This window comes from Camellia sinensis, chromosome 6 (genome assembly GCF_055761805.1).
Source record: "Camellia sinensis isolate YWXY chromosome 6, ASM5576180v1, whole genome shotgun sequence".
Taxonomy (NCBI): domain Eukaryota; kingdom Viridiplantae; phylum Streptophyta; class Magnoliopsida; order Ericales; family Theaceae; genus Camellia; species Camellia sinensis.
In genome coordinates, this window is record NC_138966.1 from 78,740,882 (window position 1) to 78,763,930 (window position 23,049).

A 23,049-nucleotide genomic window follows, 5' to 3' on the forward strand; every position below is an offset into this window, starting at 1 on the left:
TTGTTATTGTGTATGTTGATGTACTTTTTTTTTTTAGTGCTATATTCTGTGTTTAATCCCTATATTAAGTATTTAGTACTTTAAGTTGTTTATGTAATATAAAATTTTATTAAATATATGGAGTCAATATCGATCAAATACTATGGCTTTAAGTTATACGAACATGATGTAGACATATATTGAAACTCATAAAATAATATAAAAAGATTTCATAACATACACATAGAATAGTTACGATTATATTCAAAATATTATAACTCGATTGAAGGATTATTACAAAGGAATTTTATTATTTGTATTCCTCATTTGACATCTCAACATCGAATAATACTTGTTCCACCATACTTGCATTCAAGTAAAATTATGCTTCATGCATTAACCCATGTTCAACGCGCTCAATTGTGAGTTGACAAAAGTGATAACGATTTAAACGCATCGACATTCTGTTAACTTCTTCACGAATGTTGTGTAGCGCTCTTTGTAGCAATTGTGGAGTATCAATGGACATGTTCTTCGACCTCCTACGAGGAATTCGAATATTCTTTTTCTTCACACAACACCTAAAGAATATTCGTCTAAGTAGACTGATATTGCCACTCTGCTCTCATGGTATTCACAGTGGCCATTGTGTAACGAAGATTAGGGTTTAATAGATATTCAAAATCATTATTTGAAACCCAATGGCGACCTACTGCGGTATATAAGTCACTGACAATGTATCTCATAGTGAATTATTATATATAATCTTATAACAATCTGTGGATACAACTAAGTTAGTTTTCACATACTAGTATATATTTATAGCAACTTGAAGTAGCTATGTTGTAACTAACAATTTCAAACACAAGTCACGGGTACCTAACAATTGAAATTGCATGACTGATGAAATCGCATGTTGAAGATACAATTTCATTTGAAATCGTATGTTGAAAATACAATTTCAATTTGCCACGATAATAGTGTATGCCATCATAAAATTACATTTTCAACATGCAATTTCAAGTTAAAATTATATGTTAAAAATGTGATTTTAATTTAAAATCGCATTTTAAAAATGTGATTTTAAAAAAGTAAGTTAATTTCTTAAATAATTTAAAAAGTTGATCAATTCTTTAAATTATTTTTTTTTTGAATATTAAAAAAAAAAAAAAACTCCCCTTCCAAGAGTCTGACGGTTGGCCTAGCAGAAACCTTTGTCGTCTTTCTCGTCAGTTCTTGGGCTTTTAAACCCTAAAATTGGAGATTTTGATCACTGAAACCCCCCAATATTGAATTGGAAAGAAAGAGGAGCAAGAGGCCAAGAAGACATGTTCGGTGATAGAGAAGAAACTCCTACTAGGTAGTCTTCCAATTCATTTCGATTCGTTCTCGATTTCATTCAGTTTAATTTCGTATGTGAATTGCAATTTTGGTCTTTCAATCAAATGACGGTTTATTACATTGAATTCGAAATTGAATAACTGTTAGGCACTAAATCGATATTGTTCAACTTATTGCATTCATAAATTTGATTATGCCAACAATTGTGTCTATGATTAAATTGATCCTCCATGCAATGCGCTTTACTATTAACCCTAATTTCCTTGTTTAGTTTCAAAAAAAAAAAAAAAGATTAACTTGATCTCTGTAGGTTTACTATGTTCAGAAAACATTCTGTTGAATAATTGTTCAACTTTGAATTCGAAAGTGGAAGTTCAGCTCAGGGATGATTTTGATGGTCTTATTTCTATTCTATATGTTTTGATTTTTTTATTTTTGTAATATTTTTTTTTTGGGCGAACTGTTGGTTTGACAGGTATGAGCTGTTGAGTATGGTGAAGAAGCACTCAAAGTTGTTAGGGAAGACCAATGTAGATGATGAAGATGCTTCAGATGTTGAAACAGATCCACGCTTTTGGCATGACGTCATGGATTTGTATTTCATTTGTGGTAGGGAGTCGAGGGGTCGCCAGGATGATGACCTTGTATTCTTTGTTCGGAAAATGGTATGCCCTTCTTTCTTTTCGGCACGTTGTTTCACTGTAAAATGACTTTTTTGCCTATCCTTGATTGAATTATGTTATTCCAGAGCTTGCATGGACATGGTTTCAGTGATAATATGGAAGGCAACTCTCCTTACTTTGTGCGCAGGTGGGCACCTAAGGTAACAGCAGCATGTATACTAATTCAAGGGTTACCCTGTATGCTGGAATGAACTCCTGTATTAATTGCTTAACTACTTACAGGATATGATTGTATACATGTTTTAGAATTCTTCGTAGTCTAATTAAATTGCAATATTATCCCTCTTTTTTATTTCTCTCGTGGTGTGTGCATGACACTAGCCTTGCATGACTCAAAATGCATATATGTCTTCTCAAAGTAGGTATCACAATGAGATATGTTTTTCATAAATTGCTTCCAAGTACATAAATTGTTATAGTTCTCTCATTGAAAATACATGGAGAAATAGGATACCCACAATAGCCTTATTATGGCCCTCTTACTGAAAGCACAGGGAGAAGTAGGTAATTTGGCATAGAAAGAATGGGTTGCCAAAATGTTCTCACTAAGGCTGCATAAAGTACATGTAACTCAAGACGACCAATTCCTCATGGATTAATTTGCAAACTAACTTTTGAAAGAAACTAACCTAACCTTTTTTCCCCATGGTTTGAGTAACTATGGTTTGAATGCTTAAGGTGTTTCACTATTAGATTTATAAATAATGGATATCTAAAAAACTTGGCAAGTACTGCAAAATCTCAAAATTTGTTATTTTCTTAACTGCATGGTTCTTCTCTAATCTCTTATATTCAAAGATGTTTTATTTGAATGGGGCTTGCACTTCATTCTACTGCCAATTATTTAATTTGTTGGACGTCATCAATATGAGACAAGCGGAAAGGATTTCATCCAATTGATTCCCGTTTTTGTTACTTTTCAGCATCATGTGTTGAGTAACATCACTAAGGCCTCGTTTGGCAAGTGGCTTTTTTAGCCAAAAAGTCAAAAAGTCACTAAAAAAACCAAAAAGCCAACAACCCATACCAAAAAGTCAAAGATTCTCTTTTCTTTCTACTTTTTGCACATCTTTTCGTAAAAAGCCAAAAAGTTATCCCAAACATACTAGTTTTTTTTAGCTCATATCTTAGCTAAAAAGCCAAAAAGTTACTAAATTAGCCTGTTCCCAAACGAGGCCTAAGCTTTATTGTTGATAATGGAACTTGACTGTACTTACTTTGTTTGTGGGTACTTGTTCAATTCGACTATTATTCTCTTTAGATTCCCTATCCCAAACTTTTCCTACAATCCATCACTTGAAGAGAAGTTAATTTATGGTGCCAACAAGAATGCTTCACAGAATGACATGAATAGAAAATGGGAGCTGGGCTTGTGTTGCACATGGACCTATATTTACTTAAAACAGTTGTCTGCAAATGAAAGCATTGGAACTACAAGCTTTGATCCGAGCAACTACTTTTGATCTTGTGCTCCATGTATAAACATATATAGAAAATCCTTTTGTTATCCACTGTTTGAAACTTCAATAAAAATTTTGGTTTTTTCTAGTTCTAAAGGAATTTGATGTTAGGTAAAGTCTCTCTCTCTCTTAGGTGAGACAAAAACAAGTTTCATTGTGGGCTCAAATGAGCAGGGACTATCCAAATATTTAGTTGTTTGGGCTTTGCTCAGCACAAGTGGAATGGTGTTTGAGCTTGAAGGAAAATGGGTAAGCTTGGCTTAAACTTGGTTTAAGCTCACTTTCACCTTTGTTCAAGTGAACCTAAGGTTGGTTTGATATAGCTCATTTACATTAAAGAAGAAAAACGAAGATAACATATGAGAAATCAACTAACCCTATACCCAAGGAAACCTTGTATGCGTCTTTTATGAATTTTAACAAAAATTGGACCAGAAAAGCATTAGATCTTGTGAATTTAAACTATATTAAGAGGAAATACATGAATTAACAAATAAATAAGGAGATGACAGGAAACAATGCAAGTGAACCAGTGCCCAAGAAGTTCACTAATGAAGAAACGCAAAAACAACAGCTTTTGGTATTCTACTAGCATCTAGGACTTATTTCCATACTTATTACTCCCTCCATCCCAAATTGTTTGTTTGACAAGGAAAATGAGAACTTAAAAATAATATATTTTTATGGCGTCAATTTGGGATGGAGGGAGTAATTTTATCAAAGATTTTATATTACCATGAAATACTAATAGTGAAGATATTATATGTCAGCCACAGTTCTTAAAAGTATTAATAACATTAAATGGCTTGATGCCATTAATCTGGGGACATGCTATTGACTAATTAAAGGAGCCAACCATAACTAACCTAAACTCATTTGATTATCAAGTTTGAAAATCATGCTCAAACTAAGTAGCATGGACACTTCTAGGGAAGAGTTGTGTCCATGTTAGACACTGACACTTCTCTGTAAATCTTTAAAACGTGTGTGATACTTCTTCAATGTGCCCTATTTAAAAAAATAAAAAATCTGTAATTTTGGAAACTTCGATGACACTTTTCAGACCCTTTTGGGCATGGCCTGTTTGGTGAATATTTGAATATGACAGTGTTTGACATTCATGAACAACATGAAGTGAAGTATGTGATGGATCACTTTGACACTAAAGAATACATTAATAAACTAAGGCAGTAAGAAAGCAAGCAATTAGAGTATGCAATATATTTAATATTTTTGGAAATACTATTTGCAATTTTAAGTAGAAATATACAAATAGTAAATTATATTACATGTTTTTCTTATGAAAGATACACAAAATATTCACAACATATTAACATGTTGTCATGTTGTGTCTTTTTTTTATTTTTATTTTTTTTATAGATTTCTTGCATCAACATATTTGTGTCGTGTCTTTGTAGTGTTTGTATCTCATATCTATGTCTATGTTACATAGTGATCAGGCTTGGCTCATTTGAAGGTCAGTGTTATTCACGACAACTCGATTCATTTGCAACCCTAAGTACCATTATAACATGATATTTGGGTTATAAATAGAGATGATGCATTTTTTATATTATTGTTTAAGAAACCACAGGATATTAAATGAAATCAAACCACCAGAAAAGTGCCTTTAATAATGAAAATGATAATATGTGCTTATTTGCCAAGTGTGAGAATTCTTTGCCTAATAATAGCAGAGGTTAGGTTTGTCTTCTATCTTACCCCTCCTAGCACCCTGGATTAATGAGTACCAATAATGTTTGATGTTCTTGTTACATGTTGATGTGCCATTTTTAATTACTAATCTTCAATTGGTTTCTAGCTTCACTCCACATCTGATTGTTCTTTTTGTCATGCTTTGAATGCAATAATGTCTGTTTTGACATTGCTCTAAGTTTCAGAGGAAGTTCTTTTGTTCTTCTCAATCTTCTCACTATCACTTGAAATGAAAATCTTCACGTTTATACAGACAACAAGTCTAGTACTGCCCCTCTTAGTCTAATTTTAGAACCTTGTTAGTATATCTAATGATGTATTCTAGGTCATTGTTGCAATTTATATATCCCATATATAATTAGGATGTATAGAGAAGTACATTGCTAATTTTATTTTAACATCTGAAATGTTGGTTCATATATTTAATTACAAGTTAAGCACTTAGTTGAGGACAAATGGGATTTAAATTTGTTTTCTCGTTAGTTTTATTATTTTGTTTTACGACGAAGCGTACTATTTTAATTTTGGGATTATTATTTGATACAAATACATAGGTACTGGGATGAGTCAATTATTTCTCACATGGGTGTTGGAGTTAATGTGACTTGGTGGGACCTTTTGGGAAGATAATGGGCACTGAGATGACTCAGTGGACATTGGAGGGGGAGGAAATAAAAAAAATTTGGTTGAATCTAAGCTGCTAAGGTTGTCAAGGAGAGAGAGGAGTGGCAGCAGATGGAAATATTTTCTTCTTGTCGAAGATAAAAAAGATGATGATGATAGGTTGCTCTGCATGCATGGAGAAAGTTCCCTTATATAGGATGGTCAAGCCAGGGGACAGCTCAGTCCTTGATTGATGGCTCAACCTCTTTGGTTTGGCAATCAGGAGGTTTTTCAACTACCTTATGCACCATGATTAGGCCTTGAGGGTTGTATCATAAGATACCAGAGGGTAGGTATGTTAAGTTTGGGGGCTGCATTAGGAGAGTTTCCTTATTAGGTGTGATGTCTTAGTCAATAGCTTGTCTTCTTGTGCTTTTCCATCTCTCTCTAAGACTGGTGAAGGCAGGGCTGCCCCGAGAGAGGCAGGCTAAGCAACCCTGACAATTCCTTAACTCTAACCTCCAAGCTCTAACCTCCAAGCCACAAGTTCTCTAGTGGTCTCAGTCGGAGGTAGCTAGAGCTTGCTTCTAGTGTAGATAGTTGTTATTAGGATTTCATTCTTGGAACTAAGTATAAATGAGATCAGGGTGTCTCGGTGGGGCTATTTATGCGAGCCAAGTAGACTGAGCACGCATTATGGAGAAGGCGCTTGTTTGAAGGGAGAGCACACAATTTTGGAGTTGGAACACACTTGGTCTGGCTGCTTGCCTAGACTGAGGGGACTTTGAGCATGTTGAGCATGAGAGAGGCAGTACACTCAAGTAGAGAATCCTTAGCCAAATTGGGGGGTGCTATATGCCATGTGACAGGTGTCTCATCTCCTTAAGCCTAGAGCTATGGCACTGTGTGCTATCCTTGGTTGATGTGGCTTGACCCCAAATGGGAGCATATGGAGTTGCATCATAGGCTTGCATACCACCTTATAAGGTTGACATGCGGTGCCATGTTTGTAGATGCCAATGTGAAGATCTCATGGCAATATATTCATCAAAGGATTTAGAAGTAAAGTCTTTCACAGTTTCACCCCATTGTTTTCAAGTTGGCCATGAGAGATATCTATGCTCTAACTTGAAAGGAGTTTTATCTTGCTAATTTCATTATTGTTTTAGGGTGAAGAGTACTAATTTGACGAAATTATATTTTATAAATATGGGTATTGGGATGAGTCAATGATCTCTCAGACCAAACCCCTAATTTGTTTTATGCTCTTTTCTTCCCTTACTTCTTCTCTTATTCCTTTTATTCAAACCTCTACTAATTTTCAATGGAAAATTCATGTTTTTAGATTTTGTTTGCATTTTAGTTCATTTTGAAAAATTACAGTTGGCCTAAAGCTTAGGATTTCTTTTAATTATAGTGATACCTTGATTAGTAACAAAGTTTATAATTTGTAGGTAAATCTCTTTATTATTCTATGATGTCAGCTGTCGCTCATCTGCCTAGTTCCTTACTCAAATATTATAAGCTCTTAGTGCTTGTATGTCTGCTTTCTGCACCTTTGGTTTTATATTTTTCAAATTTTTTTATTATAGTATTTAATAATTTATTTTTTATTTTATTTTATTTTTTTTACTTGATAAGTTGGTTGAAAATAGTGCATCAATCTGGAAATAAAATTTTAAATGACAGCCTTGCGTGATGATTATATTGCTAGCTTTGATATTGAACTTCTAGTTAGCAAAAGAAAATGTTTGGTTTTGGATTGAATTTATGCCACTCTGAAAATGAGATTAATTAATGGAACTTTTAGGACATTTAAAACCATGTAACATTTTGTCTTCCTTATATATCTGCAATGAAAGAGCAAACTTTATATTAATTGTCTGGATATTTTGACTGTTCATTTAAGACCATGACGTTATATTCGTTTCTACCAGTTTAATGATTTAGTCGATAAGAATTCAGTAGATGTGGATTGGAGGCGCTCATTTTACTTGAACTTGATTGCTCACACTTCGTTCAGTGTAACTGTAGCAATTTGCAGGTAAGTCTCCTTTTCTTTTTTGGTTGCATCATGTAATTGTTCCGACTACAAAAGCCTTTTCTCATTTTTTTTTTTTTTTTGGTACAAACACATTTTTTTCTTTTGATGTGTATTTTTGTTTACCTTCATTCTTAAATGGAAGAGGTAGGTGCAGTTAAAGTTGGGAATCTTTTAAAATATAGAGAATTTTGTCATGACCGTTCCTTTGGTTTTGGTTTGAGGGTTTAGAATCCTTGTGGAAAAAATTCATGTCTCAGTCAATGGTATTTTTGATTGATGAGAAGGATGCTGAATAATCATAAACATCTAGGATTCTGTGGAAGATGATGCTAAACTTGCTTCATTTCTGGTGTCTTGGCATGCTGATTCCAGTTTGCTTATTTTGCGTCATCAGAAACATGGCTTGTGCTGCAGAACTTTATGATTAAGGGTTGTCTCTATTTTTTTTTTTTTTGGTGTGCAATAGTTTCCATTTTCTTATTCTTCTAAATTTCATTATTTTTTCTAGTCATCAGGTCCTTAGAAATCACCAGTCTGGCGAAGATGCACCATTGTCTTCTATATACAAGGTATCTGCAATTAACTTAAAATTTTTATCCTTAAAAAAGATGTCTAAAGTTACCCGATATGAGAAGTGTGTGTGTATGTGTCAAGACCAAAAACAAAAATAAAAAGAAAGTGTGTATATTGAGCAATCTCTCAACATTTTGTTTTCTAGTGTTTACAAATGTATTCAATCTGTATAAACAAGCTTTTGTTACCATCATAAGAAAAAATAAAATAAAAAAGCTTCTGTTAGTGTGAATCATTTGCTCCAACGTGTAGCAGGAAATCTAGGCTACACAAGAAGAAAGCTACAACTAAAATGATGACACACTGATTACATTTGTGCTAAGAAACACAGACACGGATATGGATGCGGACACGGATATAGACACGGGACATGGCGATTTTAAAAAAATAGGGACATGGACATGGCGGAGATACGGCAATAAAATATGTTGTCATATATTTTTATTTGCTATCTAGATTAATATTACATCCACAAACAATCAATATTAACAAAAACTAACTCAAATTCTATATTTTTTTTTTATAAAAAAAAAAAAGAAAAAAAACACTTTTAAATTAACACTTATATCTTTTTTTTATGGATGATCTATTAAGTATTTAAATTTAAGAAAAAAAAATAGACATTTAACATTCATCAAAATCACTCAAATAAAATGTGGGAAAAGAAAACTTGGCAAGATACGTGTCCCCGAAGTGTCCGTGTGTCCAACACGGATATGACACTTGTTTTGAAGTGTCGGTGCTTTATAGCATTTGTGTATGGATTGACATTCGTCCTCATTTATGCAGCTGGTTAAACATCTTTATACAACAAAACCTTTCAGTCATCTTTCTACAACTAATCACAAGTTAATAAAGAGTAAGAGCGGGATACATAAATGTTCTATAATTTAATGTTTTTAAGTTCAGTAACTTCTCTTAGAATATAGTTTAAATTCTCTCCAAAGTGTTTATAAGTGCTGTGCAACTTCACTACTCCTGATTGGCACTATTTGTAGCCTCTTTCATCTTTGTGGTCCATGGACTATCTTCAATGCCTATGAAATGAGCATCTATCCACTCAATCATCTAGCAAATTTTTCAAAGAATGTACATTATTGATAAAGAGGCCTAGACTAGAGGGACCATTTGTAACTTAAATTAGAGAGGAATCTGTCATCGAGCTTGTTTAAGTCTTCTCCATTAATACTCGGTTTTTGTAGCTTGAAGAAGTTTTTGTGATTGACTTGTAAGATGCAATGTGCATGCCTCCTTTCTGTGGTTAGTATACATGGCTGGGGTTTCTACAATCAAGATATAAGATCCTATAGGAGCTGAATTTTATTTTCATTGTAGCCGAACTCCAATCCCTTGCTCACCCCCATACTATTATTAATAAATCCCTTTTACAGTTTACTCTTTTTTTTACATGCTGTACTTAGTAATAGGTTACAAACATGTTATTTGATCTGAACACTAATCTGTTTAGATTTGTGAGATTACGTCATGATGAATAAAGTTTGATTGCATTCTCTGCATGCATTGATGCTGTTTTAGCATTTATTGACCAAAAAAATCTTTGCAAGGAGCAAGCCTTATAAAGATCTTTTAAATGAAGCCCTATAAATTTATAACCGCGAATATTTAATTGGAAATATTATTATTTTAAAAAAAAGAAAGAAAGAAAGAAAGAAAAGAAAGATGAGCTTGAGTTGCAGTTTTGATCTTTCTTTTGCCAACATAGCCAGAGAGAGTGGTCTTGCTGTAGGAAGAAATTTGTTTGAGTTGCAGGCTTTGTGACTCAGTGGTACCTAGATTGCACCTCATCAGGGGAGTTTCAAACTTTCGAGTACTTCAAGTCCTAGAAGCAGTCAACTGTAAGGGTGAGGAGCGGGTGTCTGATCAAATCTTGACTTTCAATCATGCCATCTATTTAACCTCCCAACACCCCCTAAGGAAATAAAGAAGAAATTAAAAAAAGGAAATATATTGTTCATATCTTGTGGATGTTGCTTGTGGATTTCTTCTGCAAGGAAAAGTACTAATACTAACTATGACAAATTGACAATATATCAATGTCTATGTGATTTAGTAGTGTGACGGATCATCCTGAAAATAAAATATCTTTTAAAAAATTTCCAAATTTGTACTGCCTATCATCCTTTTTGTTCTCACGCGTCTTCTGTATCAGTTTATTACCCTTATTTAACAGATTTTGTTACTTTTACAAAACAAAGTCTTTTTAATTGAACTAAAACCGTAGCCTGTACACATTTGATTTAACTATCCAAAATATTAATATGAATGCATTAAACAAAAAGAAAGTCCAAATTGGTACCAATATTTAAGATACAAAACATATACGATTGTCCACTTTACGATTATTGAAGCAAAATGCAAACATCCAAACACACAATGGATTTTTGTCTTCATTCATGCCCATATACTACTCCATGAGTCCTCTGTCCATCTGTAAAAAAATAATATAAATTAAAATGAAAAACATGAACATGTTATCATCTTTTAGTTTATTTTTATTTTTATTTTTTTTTACCATTTTATCACTACATCCAATGTCTAGCAACGTCAACTCCATCATTGTCTATGTCACATTGTTTTCTTTGAATTTCTTGATAAACTTGAAAGCTAATCTCAGTGCGTTTAAGGCATTGTTTTAAGGATGTTCCATGGCTTTATCTCTTAGGTTGTAAAGACTGTTTATGCATCACCAAGTCGAGTTGATTTTCATTTGGACTCGACAAAGGTAAGTTTCTGGTATTAACATGACCAGGATTCCTTGTATATGTTTTAATTTCTTCTTGTTTTTAATCTGACACAGTAAATGCGATGTATCCAGGAAGTAGAAACAACACCTGCGTATCCAGATATATGTTTTGCAGTTGATGACTTTGATTCTACTTTTGATGCAGTGGTAATATGTTTATCCATTATATGCAATGATAGAAGATTGTGGTATATGGTCCTTTTGGCTTCCTATGTGTTTGTTCTTCTCATTGTGCATCTAAAGTTGTATCAATTAGAACCTTGATGGCTTCACCAGAGGATGATTTTTAGAGTATTAACACTGTTTCATGCAAGTCTATTCTAGTCCATTAAATAGAAGGAACCAAGGTCTACATGAAATTCTCATTTGCACATGTTGAAGAGAATGGAAGCACTTCTCTTGAGCAGAGATTAACGGCTGAACCAAACAGTGTCATCTTTTGTAAACTATATCACCCTGCATGGTCTAATGATATGCAACATACCCTGGTTGAATAGACGGCCTATAGCAGACAACTTTGATTTTCTTCTCATATCTACTTTATGAAATTAATATTTCCTTTTTATTTTTATTTATAAATATTTTATTGAGGCGGGATAGGGTTGTGTTGTGGAAGAATGTTAGGTCTCTTTAGTACTCAAAGAGATTACAAGGAGGCAAGACAAATAGAATTTATGTTTAAAATTTGTTTCGTTGGTGCATCTTTTGCAAAAATTTTAAGGCAAATGTGTAACATCAGGTGTTTTACCCATCGTGAGGCGAAGTGTGTAAGCCTTGAGATGTCGAGGTGCATGCATTTTGAATTTTAAATTTTATTTAGTAAATAAATTAAATATTTTAAAAAATTGGAAAAAAATTAAATATGAATGTGTAAATATTTTTCTTCTCAAGATGTTGGAAGTTGCAATGCAGAGAAGGAAGATTGCTCTCATTGAAAGTAAATCGACATTCTTAGCTTTAGTGATCGAGCTTCTCACTTGAGCATTAACTATGTATTTTTTCTTGATTGGTTATCTACTTAATTTTTCCTATGAAATATAGTTGTAAAGTATATATATATATTGTTTATGTTACGTAGCTTGAAACACATTGTTGGGCCCATTCCTAACAACTTAGGCTTTTGGGAAAATTGATTACTTTACATGGTATCAGAGATCTGGTTGAGAGAGGTCTTGGGTTCAAGTCTCTCCGTTAGCATTTGGTATTGTGTACCCGTTTGGGTTTTTTCCTCTTTATTTGGTTGGTTGGTTCTTGTTCTGTTTGGTTCTATGTTTGTCTCTCCATGTTCAAGACGGGATTGCATATGAGGAGGGGTGTTAAATAGCTTGATATACATTGTTGGTCCCATTTCCAATCAGCTTAGGCTTTTGGGAAAATTGGTAACTTAACAGTTTAAACCATCTACTAGACTAAGTATATATTATTTAAAACATCTACTAGACTAAGTTAAAAAGAGCCTAAGACAAGCTCTTCATATGCATATTCCTCATGTGATTATGCGTAAAAGGAGTACAAGGCGCATGCCTCAAACTGTGATGCACAAGCCTTTGGGGAGAATAACCAAAATCGAAGTCTTGATGCATTTTGCCACAGCCTCACCTTGAGGTGAGCCTCGGTAAGGCCTTTCAAAATTTTGATATGTTGTGCATAAAGATGATATATTGTTTATGTGCTGGGGTTTGAGCTGAACCATAGTTCTTAGTTATCAAATAAGAAAAATGTGAGTTGAACCATAGCATGTCTACACACAAATTTTTTGTCTGCAAAATAAAAAAATGGCAACCTAGTACATAAGGCTCCTATTAGAGTAGGTTTTAGGGAGAGCAAGATTTACGCAACCTTACTCCATTTCTCAAATTTTTCTTGTCTACAAAATAAACAGAAAAATAGAATGACAATTTTGAATATATTAATTTAAAGAAAAACAAGTGCAATCTCTGGAGGACTTGTACAAGAGAATGATCTTCTGGTTTTTCTATTCAAGAATTTTGACTCAAGGATTTGACAACTTGTTCTTGAATTGAATGGCAAGATCTTCTCTAACGTGTGTGCAAAGAAAATAAATTTGTAATGTGTTGGCTTGTGGGCTTAGTAACATATTCCCAAATCAATTGGTAATATTTTCCCAAATCAATTAGAACAATTTAATAAATTTGTAGGGCTTTGAAATGAACATTTTAACTTCCATCTTTGAGTTTTTCGTGTGGTAGATGTTGATGGAGTTTCCTTCGGACCAGTTTTCCCTGAGATCTCAAGCTGAGATGAGAAAGTCTTTTTTTCTTTTTTTTTTTTTCTTTTTTTTTTTTTTTTTTTTTTGATAATTAAGCTGAGATGAGAAAGTTATTCAGAGAGAGAGAGTGAGAAGAGTGAGATAGACGGTGTTCGTTGTGGTCAATTGAGATGGAGACGAGATTGGGCGACTAAAATTCTTCCTTCCTTAATAGATTTGCTTCCTTCCTTGCCAAATTTGCTTCTTTTCTTCGATGACCGAGAAAGAAGAAGGATAGGTTAGGGTCTTTTTTACCTATTTTCTGGTTTATGATTTGTATATGGATTGAGGGATTTGATTGATTTGTGTTTTTTAATTTAAGTTTGCATTATTTACATTTTGACCCACAAAAAATTTCACCTTTTTTGCTCCACCGTATCCCGAAAGTATCCGGAACGTATTTCTAATGTATCCTTGCGTATCTAAAACGTATCCGAAATTCAAAAAAAATAAAAAAATTGGTTACTCTTTTGCCGTATCCAATACATATCTCAACGTATTGGACGCGTATCCATATCCGATACTCATACACTGCCCATTTTGGAGTATCCATGCTTCATAGGTTATTGATATGCAAATTCTAAAAGAGAATATGAAATAAAAGGAAAAATAAAAAGGATTTCATACCACTTGAACTAGTGGATGTCATGACAAAGAGGTTTTATAACTTCTATGCTCTTCTGATTGTGGCCGATCTGGCATATTTAAGGCCTTTTCCTTTTAAAAATTTGTTGGGAGTCCACATTTATTTGGTTCATTTTACTAACCACGAAGTTTTTATATTCATTATGAAGACATGAGTCCTAAGTTATTCAAGTGTCTCCTTTCAAGGGTACAAAGAAATGAGCTCAAGATTGAAATCTATATATTTACATGTTTGAATTAAGTACTCATTCATGCATTTTTTCATTTATCATCTGGAATTTTTATTTGACAGGTATTGACAGATACAGATCACTGCTACTGTGTACTTCTAAATGCAGATGGTGGGGCAGCATTTCCTAGTGAAAAGCCAGCACAAGATTGCAGTTCTAGTGATATATCATCTTTGAGAACGGACACTGGTGCAGATGGTGGGGCAGCATTTCCTAGTGAAAAGCCAGCACAAGATTGCAGTTCTAGTGATATATCATCTTTGAGAACGGACACTGGTTCTGAACAGACAAACAAAACAAAGGTTTGATATATTCATTAGTGTAATTGTATCACAGTATTTCTTTCTCTTTTTTCTTGAAATCTAAATGTACTTTTTTCTCTCTCTCTTTTTTTTTTTTCCCCTTCCCCCTCTCTTTGTTACAAACTAAGTAGATGTATGTGGGTGAGAGGTGTGGTTAGAGGTAGTCCGGGAAGATGGCGGGCACTTCAATAGCCTGAGATCACCAGAGGTGGAGAGGAGGAGATCAAGGCAAACTTGGAGAGGGAGAGGTTGGCAGTGATAGAACTTGAACACTAATGTGAAGTGAAAGGGGGTGTTTAAGCATGAGACTTGGTTGTATTGTTGTTGTTTCTTGTTGCATATACGATACGTTATATAAGCCACAGGAGTATTGGAGCCCAAGCAAACTGTTGGACAAGTGGCTCGTTCTCCTCAACTCTGCCAGGAGTGATATAAGCCCTTCTGCCGTCTGTGGCTCAACGGCAGCCAGAGAGCAACGTTTCATGGCAGGTGGAAAGTAACGTTTTATATATGCATCGGATGACATGAAGGTAAAGTCATTGTTGCCTCTTCTCCAAGCCTAGTCGAGATGGAGTTGTCTTAGCAATAAGACAACCATCTCGACGATCCCATGACCTCAGCCGCCAGTCCAGTATCCTCTGATGATCCCGAGCAGTAGTGCCTGGGTCCTGCTCCCAACCCAGGCATCCAAGTAGGTGAATGGGCTAGGGCCCACCTTAGTGTTTAGGAGAGCCAAGGGCTCGCTTCCAGGCGACCAAGTAGGAGGATGGGCTGCGGGCTTATCACAATGTTTAGGAGAGGGGCTCGCTTCTAAGCGACCAAGTAGGAGAATGGGCGGGGAGCTTATTTCAATGTTTAGGAGACCATTGTTTATCAGTCCAAGTCCAAGTGAACCGGGGGCTGATTGTATTGTTGTTTGGTCTCGGAGCGAGGTATGAAGGACCATGGGCTCTGTGGGGCCATGGTGCTGCCTGTTGCAGGACTCTTCATATCTAGATATGTTTGGGCTTGTATATATGCTCCCGCTTAGGCTAAGCATATAGTCTTGGTTACCTTAGCACATGGCGCCCGTAGGGCTCGCCATGTATCAAACATACGACATGCCCGACGTGGTGCCTTATTGGTCTGCCACGTGGGTGGGGTTTTGGTGATGTGGCATCTGTGGGGCTTGCCACGTATTGAGCTTGATACAAGTACCCACAATGTACTACATTCCAATCTAGTGTCTTGCCTTGGAATCTTCTATTTATTGTCTTCCAAAAATTGGGGCAATCCATTGCACCGATGATTGAACGTCAATACGGGCAACGGATACTAATAGACTAAATAACATAGTTTCAGTAGCAGTTGTCCCCTCTCTCCATAGAATATATATCTCAGTAGTCAGTCACAGCTTTGTTCACATTACCTTTCTCAACTTACATGGGGTTTAACCCAACTTATAGCTTTTTTAATATTTGTTGTCTAAAATTTTCGGTTTCCCTACTGATGAATATTCATTAAATTTGCGTCTTAATTCTCTGAAAATGAATGGATTTTGCTCATATACACTGCACAAGCGTTAAAATTTCATTTCAATGTGTCATTTTGGTTAGCTTGGAATTAGAAACACTTTGAAACATAAGAGAAGCAAAAATCTAAAAAAATCACAAAGGAAATGTCTGGAGACAAAAACTAAAATCTATTCTACCCCCTCTGAGGCCCCAATCCAATGGGGAACTTAACTGGGTGCATTTTTTATTGTCATATAATTCACATAAAGGACATGTTAATGTTATATTGAACGAAAAATTCTAAATCAAGGTTAAACAAATCAATGTTATCAAACACAAGTATGCGTGATTCTAGACATAGATAAGGGTCCAACTAAATGAGGTTTACAAATATATTGAAAATAAGAACAAAAATATTTAATATTCTCAATTGAATTTTATTTTTATTTTTATTTTTATTTTTTTATAACGTAAAAAGGAAAATAGAAGCAACTTTCGTTAATGGGTGTCAAAATTGTGACACAGTCTTGGATAGAACTCACTCCCAAAAGTTATCTTGTGAAGTAAGGTTGGCCTCACACTTATACATTGCAGATTCCCTTTGTGCCCGGGTGATTTAGGACTTCCCTTCACACTAGGGGCGGAGCCAGGATTGTAAATATGGGAGAGAGAGGGGGGGGGGGTGGGGAAGTCAAGAATAAAACAGATCGTGTTATATGGCAAATTAAAATAATTTTAACTGGCCAACAATTTTATTTATTTATTTATTTTTTAATTTTTTACAATGGTCCAAATAAGAAAATATTGTCTCAAACTTAAATATTGAAAAATGCTACATATAATCTTATTTTTTACTTTCTTTTCTTACTCCAAGACACAAGTGAGTGGGTCTCATATTCATTTATAAATGTGCACCCCATTATTTTGTATGGAAAACTGAGGGAATAAATGAGATTATGTATAATATTGTTCTTAGGCCCCGTTTGTTTTGGAGTGTAATGGATGGGAGGGGATTAGGATGGAGGTGGGGTTATTTAGGGGTTGTTTGAGATGCCCTAAATAAGTACACTTTTTGACTTTTTGAGCTAAAAAGTTAAGGAAAAAAATATAGTTATTTGGGTTAACTTTTTGATTTTTTATGAAAAAATGTGTATTAAAAAATTGTATAAATTAATGTGTAGGGAAAAATTAGGATTGGGAGTTATGTAGCCGTACTTTTTGATTTTTGGTCAATAGTGCTAATTTTTTAACTTTTTAAGTAACTTTTTGACTTTTTGACTTTTTGACTTCATGCCAGACTTGACCTTAGTGTTGTGTTTATTTGTAGAGTTGGGAAAGGGATTAGGATGAAGAAGGGGATTAAGATGGAGGTTGGAAGGGGGATTGGATGGAGGAGGTGGAGGTGGAGGTGGAGGTGGAGGTGGAGGTGGTATTAGAAAAATAGTGAGGAGATTATAAATTTTTTTATTTTTTACATATTGGGAATTTTTTTTTAAACATTAATGTTTAATTTTTTATATTTTTTTATTTGTTTTATTATTTTAGATAAAAATAATTTAAAAATTCCTACACTAACAACTATCATCAAAACAAACACAATTTTACTTAATCCCCTCACTATCAATCCCCTCATTAACAATCCTCTCATTATTAATCCCCTCACTATGAATCCCCTCCATTCTACCTCTGAAAACAAACGGGGCCTTAAATATATATATATATATTTCCCAAGTAATCAAACTTAAAAAAATACAATTATAAAATCTAAATCTAGAAAGTTTCTACGGTCTAATTGAAATTTTCATTTTGTTAACGTGAGTCCTTAGAGCACATGTTTAGAAAGATTAAAAAATTTATGCATTCTTTAGTGTGTGTAATTTCATTCAAAATGTATAACATTTTTAAAATTTTAACACGTGCTCTAACACCACACGTTAACAAAATTTATTAAAAGTTATTACCAAATATTACTTACGGGGCCGTTCTTTTGTAAGATCTTAGTCATGTATTTGACTCTTTTCCATACTATGTGGGATAATTATATTTCTGTAGGGTCATAAAGTTTTTTGCAGGGCCTAAACATATACACACACCTGCACATCACTGCATCACATGCATATTCACATGAAGTTTCTCAAATACTTGCAAGGGCAACATCCCTCCCTGACACCCCCCCCCCCCCCCTTTCACCCGTGCTTCACACCCTCCCTCAAACCTAGCGTGCAGGGTTTGGGACATGCACCCTGTCCATCCTCACACTATATCCAACTCCGATACCATGTGACATAGTCTTGGGTAAAACTCAACTCTAAAAGCTAGCTTGTAAAGCAAGTGGTGCCATACACTTTTGCATTACACATCCCCTTTGTACCTAGGTGATGCAGAACTTTGCTTCACACCACCCAAAGAAGAAGAAAAAAACGCTTACTATTTTGGTGTGTTTTGATAGTTTCAATGCATTGCAGTATGTTTCAATTCCAGGTTAGGGTTTTTCTCTTCTTTTAAGCTTACATGGTATAAGAGCTCCAGTTGGGAGAGATCTTGGGTTCAAGTCTCTCTGTTTTTCATTTGGTCTTCATTTGCATTCTTTCTTTTCCTGATGTGTGAATGTTTGCATCGCCACGTGCATGATGGGGTTGCACATGAGAGAGGGTGTTGTATAGCTTGATATACATTGTTGGGTCCATTTCATAACAGCTTAAGCTTTTGGGATAATTGGTGATCTAAGAGTTTTATAGATTATAGTTTCTATGAAATGGGAACATTTTGGCCATTTCAATAGAAAGGGAACACACTTTGTTCCTCTATTATGATACAATGTCATTGAGGATTTCTAATACACCATTCTCATTCTTAGTATTTGTTTCAACGGCTAAACCAGGGAAACTGAGACTGTGATACTATGTGAGGAACTTGGACATCAAGATATTTGAAATAATAATAGATAGATTGATATAACCTCTTTTTTTTAGGCACGGTTATTTTTATAAATATTTTAATCAAAAAACAACTTTTGAGTGTTTAGGAGCAGAATTTACTTTATCATTTTTGCCACAACTTGAAATTCTAAAATCTTATTATCGGTTACATGGTTTCATAAAATGCTCATATTTTCTTTTTTCTTTTTCTAAAATAGTCGTTTGTGTTTGGAAAATGGCTAGCATCGTAATAGATTGGTAGTTTGTGGTTGCAGCTTACTCTTTTCTCAGGATTTGTCAGCTATCAAATGGTTCGAGATGCATATGAAGGTAAATTTATGTAATCATCCTACTCATTTTAAACTTCAGGTCGTAGGACAGTTATTGGTTTTATTGATTACAATCTTTCTTCATCATCTAATATGTTGGGCACTAAATTAGTGAAAACATGTCCTGAGGTTCTGTATTAAAGCAGCTGTGATGCATGATTGAAGAAAAAACTCAAAAGGGATACTGAGATTGAATCAATCAGCAATAGCTGTAATTCAGCAACTAAGCCTGAAAAGCTGTAAAAGATAGATCTAGCAATAAAAAAAAATTACTCCAAAACAAGTCCCTTTATCCAGAATTCTTGACAGTGTTTTAAAAGGATCTAGGTGCACCGAGGCGATAAGGTTTCCTATAGCCTAAGCGTGAGGCGGGAGGCGAGGCGCGTGCCTCACCAAAGCGAAGCGCAAGTAGTCGAAGAAGAGCAAAATTATAAAATACGCAAACTTTTCAACATAACAAATATAGATAGGCCTTGTTTGGGAAGTTGGCTATTTTAGTTGGTTATTTAGCTTTTTGGCTATTTTAGCCTGGCTAAAATAGTTGTATTTGGAAAGTTGGTTGTTCTTTTTTTTTTTTTGTAGTTGATTTGATGGTTGTGAGAAAAAAAGTGAAATGATTATGGATTAGATGTGACATTTTATCTTATTGGCTATTTTAGTCTATTTTGTCTTTTAGTGGGCTATTTTAGCCCAACTCTCTTCCCAAATTCAAAAATCATAAGCATTTCCAATAATCTTTAAATATAACATTCAGTCTTCTAAAAACTAGAAATATAATATCCAACAAAAGATATAAAGCATAACTTTAAATCTTTTATCACTTTCTGCTCTCTTTTGACCACGTTTAGTAATTTTATATTGAGTATGCCCACAAAAAAAGCACTTAATCATCAATATGAGTAAAAAAATAGGTAAAGCTCATGAAGCCCATGTCTTGAAAAAAGCCCTCGTCTCAGCGCCTAAGCTACGCCTTACGTATTACGCCTCGCCTCGACTTGTTCAAAGCGCAAGGTTGCGCCTCATTGCACCTTGCGCTTAGGCATGTGCCTAATCGCGCCTTTTAAAACACTACTCGAGACTGCTAGACCACTCATTTAGGCTTTGAATGCAGTATTGATTAGTGTAATGTATTTGAAACTTGATTCTTTAGTGACAAATAATGTATGCTCCGAAACTTTTCCCCCCACTTAATTCTCCTCCAATCTAAGAAGCATGACTATGGACACAGGACACCCATACAACACGTGGACACATGATACAATGATTTCAAAAAAACAAGGATACGTAACAACAGGGACATGGCAACAAATAAATATATATTTTTGTATAGGTACATGAAAATAATAACAATTTCTTCATTTTCTATGTCACAAATACATTTATATTTTATTTTCTAAAAAATTAAAGGAGGAAGGATTAATAGATATAAATCCACTTGGGGTTTCTCTGTCTAGAGTTGAGAGCTTCTCTCCCTAAAGCTTCTTTCACGGCTGTTTGTCATGGGGAAAATGGATGTATTACTGTCTATCTTTTGCTATGGAGAGCCCCCACCTTGCCCGCTTCCCCAATTCTTGATTTATTTTTGGGGATGGTTTGTTTTACCCTAAAGCTTATTTTTTTGGTCATTTTAGGGTGTTTTTGTTCATCTATATGGTCTCTTCTATCCTCAGTTCTTATTATTTGGGTGAGATTACAATTCTGAATCTTGGTCTACTTAGCTTTGATCTACTAACCATTTATGGCCTATCTTTTCTTTGGAAGTGCTTATTGTTAGTCTCCTCCATTTAGTACTTATTGTTAGTCTCCTCCATTTAGTACATCTTTTCTCCTTTTCCGTGGTGATGGGTAGCTTTTGAAGGTTCTGTCTCAAGCGTGACACCATCATGGCTCAACGTTGTGAAGCACCGAAACTTCAAAACAAATGTTGTAGCCGTGTCCGACATGCAGACACGGTAGGGACGCGTATGTCCCTTTATTTAATTAATTTATTTTTAGGGGACATGTTGAGGACACACTAGGGACATGCCAACTTGTCTTTTCTCCCATTTTCTTTAGTGCTTTTGATAAATTTTGGATGTTGAATATTTATTATTTTTTTCTTAGATTTAAATACTATAGATCATGCAAAAAAATATATATATAAATTATAAGTGTTAATTTAAAAGTGTTTTTAAATATATATATAGAATTGGAGTTAGTTTTGTTAATATTGATAGTTTGTGGATGTAATATTAATCTAGATAACAAATAAAAATATATTTTATTGTTGTGTCCCAGTCATGTGTCCCCATTTTTTTGAAATGCCATGTTCCCATGTCCGCATCCGCATCCGCATCCGTATTCGTATCCGTGCTTCTTAGGCTCAAGGTGAATATTTGACTGAGTATGGTTTTGGTGGAGTCCATTCTTTGTTGCTTTCATTTATTGTTTTGTTTTCCTTTTGCCAATTTTTTGTGGGCTCAGTGGTTGTTGCTACTAATTGTTGGTCTTTACCTTTATGGGTCTTGTTGTGCGGCTGATGACTAGACTTGACTCATTAGTGAAAACTCTAGCCACAAAGGCCTATGTATGCATGCCCCATTCCCATTTTGCGAACTACCACGATTATTTTCCAAGATTGACATAAACCTAAAAAAATCCAATATGTAAATATGCCACCTAAAATGATAGTGATATGCTAGTGAAAGAGAGCTTTCGCTACAATGGACTTGCAAAATTATAATGGTCTTCACAATTTCAAGCCTAGCCTTTACGATTTGTTATTTAAACCTGACAAATGAAGCCACGGCTTTGTTCCTCTTCAACCATTCTTTTCTCGGGCCTTTATATATATATGATTCACTGCCCGAATGTTTACACATGCACCAAATGAGCAAAAATTTATTCCTCTTCCACAAAAAAATCAATGGTCAAATTGGCCTCCCTTGCCACTGACATAGTGAATAAAGCTACCTTTGGTGTGGTAGCTAAGGAAAAATACAATTCTACCCCTAAGATGAATTGCTCGTAAGAACAAAAAATACTAAAAATAAGTTTCTCTTAACTCTTGAATATGCTTAAGCAACCAAGCAAAGGGCACAATATCAAGCCAAGAGAGGTACTTGGACTCCTATACAACTAAACCATGTACCAATTGTTTCAACGCAACGATGAATGACCTTAGCTACACTGTCCAACATTGATTGATATGCCAACCTAGTCCCAATGGGGCAAATAGCTAAGCAAAAACCTCAGTCACTATATCCACAAGATGTGGTCTAGATTCTAAGATGACACCACCAAGTGCAGCCGCTACTGGAGCAAATTATATGTATCATCAATGTATACCAAAAAAAAGAAGAATAAAGAAGAAAGATTGCTATAGTTCAGAAACAGAAATAGCAATTCAACTTCAATAACAAGGATAGACATGAACAATGTGACACAATACTTTATGAACTCATTGTTACAATCCCTACTAATGTAAAGAGAATAGACTAGGGATTTCTTTGTACAAATTAGTCAAGTTGGTTATAGGTGACCTGTATTCAGACAGATGCACGGGCACGTGGATTACTTGGACCCACATGCTCTGTTTGCATTTACGTCCCCCAACTCTGTTATCCTGCAGCTGGGAAGGAACAAGAGAGGTAGATTGACCATCATGGCCAGCCCCAGCACCAAAACTTATTCCCAGCCCAAGCCCCAATACTTGGGGCAG

The 23,049-nt window shown here is 34.8% G+C and overlaps 1 protein-coding gene across 2 annotated transcripts in view; it reads left to right on the forward strand.

Annotated features, from left to right (window-relative positions):
• The first annotated feature begins 1,040 nt into the window (after window positions 1-1,040).
• Window positions 1,041-23,049, forward strand: part of LOC145788642 (uncharacterized) — a 29,548-nt gene continuing 7,539 nt past the window's right edge. Inside the window, exons 1-9 of one of the 2 annotated variants that reach the window (XM_082874047.1) lie at window positions 1,041-1,339; window positions 1,796-1,985; window positions 2,069-2,143; window positions 7,720-7,826; window positions 8,335-8,395; window positions 11,083-11,142; window positions 11,236-11,310; window positions 14,370-14,609; window positions 19,296-19,350. In XM_082874047.1, the coding sequence (XP_082730173.1) occupies window positions 1,308-1,339; window positions 1,796-1,985; window positions 2,069-2,143; window positions 7,720-7,826; window positions 8,335-8,395; window positions 11,083-11,142; window positions 11,236-11,310; window positions 14,370-14,609; window positions 19,296-19,350 (895 nt within the window). In that variant the 5' untranslated portion in view covers window positions 1,041-1,307. The remainder of the gene's footprint in view (window positions 1,340-1,795; window positions 1,986-2,068; window positions 2,144-7,719; window positions 7,827-8,334; window positions 8,396-11,082; window positions 11,143-11,235; window positions 11,311-14,369; window positions 14,610-19,295; window positions 19,351-23,049) is intronic. The other variant, XM_082874048.1, reaches the window with a different exon arrangement.